Here is a 7051-nt window from a genome sequence, read left to right as displayed (position 1 = left end):
GACATAATTATCCGTAGCCTGAAACTCACAATGCAAAACAGAAGGAAACTCATCCTATTCAAAAATAAATACAAATGACAGTTAATTAACTGGGGACTGCATTCATCACATCATAATCTCGAAATCAATTTAGAACTTGAAAAGCAAACACATTATAAGCCTATGCACTTGTTTTTTTTTAATATTTTTTAATACACTGCTAATATCTCACAATCATTGTAGCGCAGTAGGTGAATTTAACACCGGCAAAATTACTTCATTTTAACCTTAACACCTTAGACATCAATTCAGTAGCACTCGTCTTTTCCTTTTCCATCAACTGTACTGCTGATACTGGGAAGGTAGGTTCCATCCATGTAAATGAACTGTCACACCGCTGATGCTGTAAAGGTAGGTTCCATCCATGTAAATCAACTGTTAAACCTCTGATACGAGAAAGGTCGGTATACCCGAATATGCAATCGCTAGTAACGTAAGTATTTATTGTTAAATTGTACATTAATTCTACATATTCTTACGATTTATATCTATCCATCTCACATCCTCTGTGATTATGCACAGTTTTAGATAAAAGAAGGAATATACAAGTTAAACAATGTAATATGGTGGCGAATGATGATTTCCACTTTTTTCGGGAATGGTAACATGAGGTTTCGCTGGTTTCACTTGAATTTTCTTGTGTTTAATCTCTACAATAAACATGTTCTATGTTACAAATATATAATTAAGAGATAAATATTTCTGTAATAATTTATGCTTGTACGCTCACTGTATTAAGTTTGGAATACATATTACTGTAAGTTAGTTAAGTAAAAATTACTACATATAAAAGGAAATGAAAGGAATCGTGTAATTGAAATGGAACTATAGTTGTTATATTTTAAATTGTTGGAAGGTTTTTTTTCAGATATTAAAAGGAAAAAATGGATTACCTTTAAAAACTAAATCTTGTAATGATAACTAATATACAATTGAAGGCGATATATAAATACTGAAGAATAAAATTTTATAAGTAAAAACATTTTGTGTTAAAAGATGTACTAGCTATCAATTTATAGAGTACATTTTAATTCAATCATCTGATGCAATAGAAGAATTGTTACTCCCATTTCACCGATCGCCCTTAGATAGCTTGATAAAACTACTTTCAGATAACAAAAGTGTGACACATCCGTAAAAAAGCTTTGTAACGTTTTGATCAGTTTTAAAACTGGATGTGGATGGAAAAATTGCACATTGTAGTGCATACATAATAATAGCTTGTTACAAAATGATTTTAGTTATTTGCTATGGGGTTCTATAATATTATAATTTATGATTTGTAATTCTGTTCTAGTATTTGTCGTTTACAATCAAAATTAAAAATAGATATTGATATCAGCTGTACTACGTATCTCACTTAAATACAGCAATAACGAAAATATTTCTACGGCATAAAGTTATTACAATAACTGGCTACGTATCTCACTCGAATACAGCCAGTAAAAAAATATTTGTGTGGAATAAAGCTATTTCAATAACTGGCCGTATGAATCACTTACGCAAATGGAGTATTTTTTTATAGAAAATAAACTGTTTTGATTTTATCACATTTGTAGAAACTATTGAAACTTACCTGTACATTTTGAATAAACAACACAAACAGCGGCAAGTAAAATTCCTAGTCCTACAGAAGACAATATCGCCAAAACTATCATACCACTGAAATATAAAAACAAAGTTTATGCGATGTCATATTTTAATAGAAATAAGAAGATGTGGTATGAGTGCCAATGAGACAACTCTCCATCTAAGTCACAATGTGTAAAAAGTAAACAATAACAGGTCAAAATACGGCCTTCAACACGGAGCCTTGGCTCACATCGAACAGCAAGCTATAAAGGATATCAACATATTTCAATTACCAAACATAGATAAAGAAGACGTGGGATAAACCCTTATAAGACAGAACACAAACAACGTTAGTGAAGCAATTTGACAGTTAAAGGTGCCAAAACAAAAACCTCTAAATTGCTCTGAATATAGAAAAATGTGAGTAATTTTTGAAGAACTAGCTCAATGGCTTGTACATCAACGCTACATTCACATAGGCAGACAATAAGAATAAAAAATGCGACATTCTAAGAGATTCCTACGTACATTTACATAAACTTCGTGTTATCTTTGAATACTTTGCTAGAAATGTAGTAGACATTTAATAATTATTATCTGTTTAATTTACAACAGAAAACAGCCTGTATTCTTCACATGTTGTCAAACGTCAAGAATCCTCATTAAGCACATTCACCAAATGATGCTGTAGAAAATCATGCCATGAAACCCGTATGTTAATAAAAGAAACAATTTGGTTTATTTCATTTGGTGAATATAAATAAAAGGAGATGAGGGGCATACGTCAATGAAAAGGCACGTTAACGACAAACATAACCCAAAATAATCTTAGAGGGCAACATTTAGTCTTCAACAACAGATTGGTGTCTACCCAATATGACAAGCTCTAAATCGTCCAGAGTCTATATAAAAATGTTATTAATTTTATCAGATCTAAATGATAAACTGACAGAAAGATTACTGCAAGTTACTGGACCAACATATATTTATTCTATCCTACCACAGTTTGTACAGTACATTTATGCTGTGAATGATACACCACAGAAGAAAATACAAATTATCTATAGCGTTGATTTAGAATTATGAAAACTATTAAAATTATTTGACGGATTCTTCAATAAAATATCTTTTGCAATTAATTATAACACTAGAAATCAAAACTAGAAACCATGAAATATACATTTGTATATGTATCAAGTTCAGTTAATTGTAATTGATGTTGTCAGTTGTTAAATACATGCATTTACGTTTATTGACAAAATCAAATAAACGAAAAAAAAAATAATAATAAAGGAGAACCCCTGCATTAAAAAAACCCCTCCCCCCAAAGAACAATCGTATAATGTATTCGTTTTCGAGACAAGTGTCTTATATACATGTTAACACATTAAACAGATAGACGAAGAGCAAGAATATTCAATAAAGAACATCTGTGACTTTTGAAATGATTTACTTACTTAATTGATAAACACAGAGATGTTCCTGTGCAATAAAGACCTTCTGGACAACACCAAGTGCCTCCTGTACATTGATGATAGGTTGCTGGACATTCTTCTTGTGCAGCTAAAATGAAAAATATTGTCAGTTCTAAAATCAGAAAAAGAAAATATTTATTCAATTATCGCTTAAAATCGACAATTTAAAGAATAATATTTTGTCAAACTAAAATGAAAAAAAGAAGGAATTAAACCAAATATGATTGTACTCTTGGTATAAAGTTCATCAGTTAACTTGTAACTAAAAAAATAAAAATATAAAAGGAAAATTTCATGTACTGAAGTATAGGTTTTAAACGACTTATTAATATTTAGTTTTTCTTTTCTCCAATATTACCGTTTGACTTATAATTGGGAGTAAGAGGAAAATAAAAATTAATCCATCGGACAACAATTCGATTTTTTTTTACAGTAAAAATAATTCAGATATTTCAGTCCACATCTAATGTTATAAATAATTAACTGCAGCTGTGCAAAAAGAATTTAGCATAACATATAAATTACTTACACTGGCAAGATACTTCTAATATTACATTGAAGAAGGTTAAAAGAAATACGTAAACATATGCAACATCCATGTCTCTTATTGAAGTTATTTTTCGGAAATGCTTACATATGATTATCTTTTTCTTTTATACCTATTGCCGATGATATTTTGAGATTCAGTCGAAATTATTAAATACACGGAAATGATATTGTTCTTAACCACCCGCTATAAATTTCAGCTAATTCAAACAAAGCCCTTTAAAATTAACGTCATCAAGCATATTGTTATATCAGTAAAAATGTACTTGTTTGATGGAGCGGAAATAACAACGTAACATTTCAAGGGCATGAAGATTAATTCCAGTAATATTTATATAAATAGAATTATTTGGAAACCGTCAATCATTTATTTCAGAGGATTTCTTCAATCATAATTTCGTGTAAAAAATACATCACTACCACCACCCGGCGTGTTACTGGAACTACAGCTATGGTAATGGGAATGCTCTGAACAATTTTATTTATGAAATGTGCATTCTTCTTCACACACATGGAGTTAATTACTATGACTGTTATACTTTCTGAGATGAAACAACACGAATATCAAATCGTCATCAGATCAGTTGCGTGAATTTGAAACTAGCTGAAAAAGAAAACAAAGATAATATTTGTGGTTGAGCATGTGATCTTCTGCGAGACAAAATTTAGCTCGAGATAATTGAACTGATAAGATATCATTTCATTACACTTGTTAAAATCATTAAAAAACATCTTAATAATAAATCTTGCAATAAATTGTTGAGAAAAGAAAAAGTAAAAACAGAAAAAAGAAAAGAAATAAAATGAAATGAAATGAAATGAAAAGTAAAAAAAAATATTGTGATTTATGCTTTGCTTGATAACCGTTACGTTAAGTTTAATCTACATTTTAAGCATATATATATAGGGAGAAAAGAGTTTTTTAGGGATAAAGCTGACGCAGCATCTGAGATCATCCACGGCTTTTATGAGGGTTTCAAACTTTTTGTATTGATAATGTGGATTGTTTACTCTTCATCGATTCCCTTTAGGTCTGGGTTTTGTTTGTTTTTCGACTTATTGTTTTGTGGACTGTTTTCTATTCATCGTTTTCCTTTCGGCCAGGGTTTTGATTGTTTATCGACTTACTGTTTTTGTGGATTGTTTTCTCTCAAGTATCGTGCTTTAGGCCAGGGTTTTGTTTGTCTTTCGACTTATTGTTTTTGTGGATTGTTTTCTCTCAAGCATTGTGCTTTAAGCCAGGGTTTTGTTTGTTTTTCGACTTACTGTTTTTCTGGACTTTTTTTATCCATCATTCTCCATCAGGTCAGGGTTTGGTCTGTTTTTCGAAACTTACTGTTTTTGTGGACTGTTTTCTCTCAATCATTTTCCTTTAGGTCAGGGTTTTGATTGTTTTTCGACTTACTATTTTTGTGGATTGTTTTCTCTCAAGCATTTTCCTTTCGGCCAGGGTTTTGCTTGTTTTTTGACTTACTGTTTTTGTGGATTGTTTTCTCTCAAGCATTGTCCTTTAGGTCAGGGTTTTGTTTGTTTTTCGACTTATTGTTTTGTGGATTGTTTTCTATCCATCATTTCCCTTAAGGCCAGGGTTTTGCTTGTTTTTCGACTTACTGTTTTTGTGGACTGTTTTCTATCCGTCGTTTTCCTTTTGGCCAGGGTTTTGTTTGTTTTTCGACTTACTGTTATTGTGGATTGTTTTCTCTCAATCATTGTCCTTTTGGTCAGGGTTTTGTTTGTTTTTCGACTAACTGTTTTTGTGGGCTGTTTTCACTCCATCATTGTAGTTTAGGGCAGGGTTTTAATTATTTTTCGACTTACTGTTTTGTGGACTGTTTTCTATCCATCATTTCCCTTTCGGCCAGGGTTTTGTTTGTTTTTCGACTTACTGTTTTGTGGACTGTTTTCTATCCATCGTTTCCCTTTAGGCCAGGGTTTTGTTTGTTTTGTTTTTCGATTTACTGTTTTTATGGATTGTTTTCTCTCCATTATTGTCTTTTAGGCCAGGGTTTTGTTTGTTTTTCGACTTACTGCTTTTGTGGACTGTTTTTTATCCATCGTTTCCCTTTCGGTCAGGGTTTTGTTTGTTTTTCGACTTACTGTTTTTGTCGACTGTTTTCTCTTAATCATTTTCCTTTGGGCCAGGGTTTTGTTTGTTGTTCGACTTACTGTTTTTGTGGATTGTTTTCTCTCAAGCATTGTCCCTTGGGTCAGGGTTTTGTTTGTTCTTTGACTTACTGTTTTTGTGGATTGTTTTCTCTCCATCATTTTCTTTTAGGCCAGGGTTTTGTTTGTTTTTCGACTTACTGCTTTTGTGGACTGTTTTCTATTCATCGTTTCCCTTTCGGCCAGGGTTTGTTTGTTTTTTTCGACGTATTGTTTTTATCGACTGTTTTCTCTCAATCATTTTCCTTTAGGGTAAGGGTTTTGTTTGTTTTTCGACTTACTGCTTTTGTCGACTGTTTTCTCTCAATCATTTTCCTTTAGGTCAGGGTTGTTTTTTTCGACTTACTGCTTTTGTCGACTGTTTTCTTTTCATCGATTTTCTTTTAGTCAGTGTTTGGTTGTTTTTCGACTTGTTTGTTTTTGGACTATTATCTTTTCGTCGTTTTCCTTTTGGTCAGGGATTTGTTTTCAACTTATTGTTTTTGTGGATTGTTTTTTTTCCATGGGTTTTCTTTTGATCAAGATTTGTTTTCGACTTATTGTTTTTGTGAACTGTTTTCCTTTTACCGTTTTTATTTAGGACAAGGTTTTTGTTGTTTTTTAATGACTATTTTATTTAATTGTTTTCCTTTAGGTCAGGGTTTTGTTTGTTTTTCGACTATTGTTTGTTTTTGGACTATTTTCTTTTCGTCGTTTTCCTTTTGGTCAGGGATTTCTTTTCGACTTATTATTTTTGTGTGACTGTTTTCTATCCATCATTCTCCATCAGATCAGGGTTTCTCCACTTATTGTTTTTATGGACTGTTTTCTTTTTATCACTTTCCTTAAAGTATATTACAGTATTTATTCCAAGTTTTCAAGAATCTCAACCTAAACGAAAGTAGCTTGTTAATCATCTCAAGATATACATATATATCCATTTGCATACCATTAAACTTTAAAAGACAATTGACCGTTGTGTAACAGGAACTGTCTATCTCACAAAATCTAGTATGACACTATACACAATTCTTTAATTTAAATTCAACGATGATTATTCAAAAACATGCCATAAATACTGTCCGATACTGATCTCCCTAAAACAAAGAGGATTTAACTTTAAATGAATTACATTTTAATTTGTGCCAACTGTGTATGACGTGAAATAGCAATTTAATATTTCCTAGTATATGATATAAAGGCCTATATATAAATCAATATACTGTGGTGGGTAAAACGTTCTTCTTTATATGTTACATAGATACCTAGTTTTACTT

General features: G+C 31.4%; 1 protein-coding gene across 1 annotated transcript; it reads right to left on the bottom strand.

Moving 5' to 3' along the window:
• Positions 1-208: 208 nt before the first annotated feature.
• On the bottom strand, positions 209-3693 carry LOC127737421 (uncharacterized). Its single transcript, XM_052248077.1, has 4 exons — positions 3616-3693; positions 3069-3174; positions 1616-1701; positions 209-689 (listed from the first exon to the last, which is right to left on the bottom strand). The coding sequence occupies exons 1-4, from the start codon at positions 3683-3685 to the stop codon at positions 589-591; spliced, it is 363 nt and encodes a 120-aa protein (XP_052104037.1). The 5' UTR covers positions 3686-3693; the 3' UTR covers positions 209-588.
• Positions 3694-7051: the final 3358 nt, after the last annotated feature.

The sequence above is a fragment of the Mytilus californianus genome, unplaced genomic scaffold, assembly GCF_021869535.1.
Source record: "Mytilus californianus isolate M0D057914Y unplaced genomic scaffold, xbMytCali1.0.p SCAF_4, whole genome shotgun sequence".
Lineage (NCBI taxonomy): Eukaryota > Metazoa > Mollusca > Bivalvia > Mytilida > Mytilidae > Mytilus > Mytilus californianus.
The sequence above is the reverse complement of the archived record's forward strand: the minus strand, read 5'-3'. Positions and strand labels throughout refer to the sequence as shown.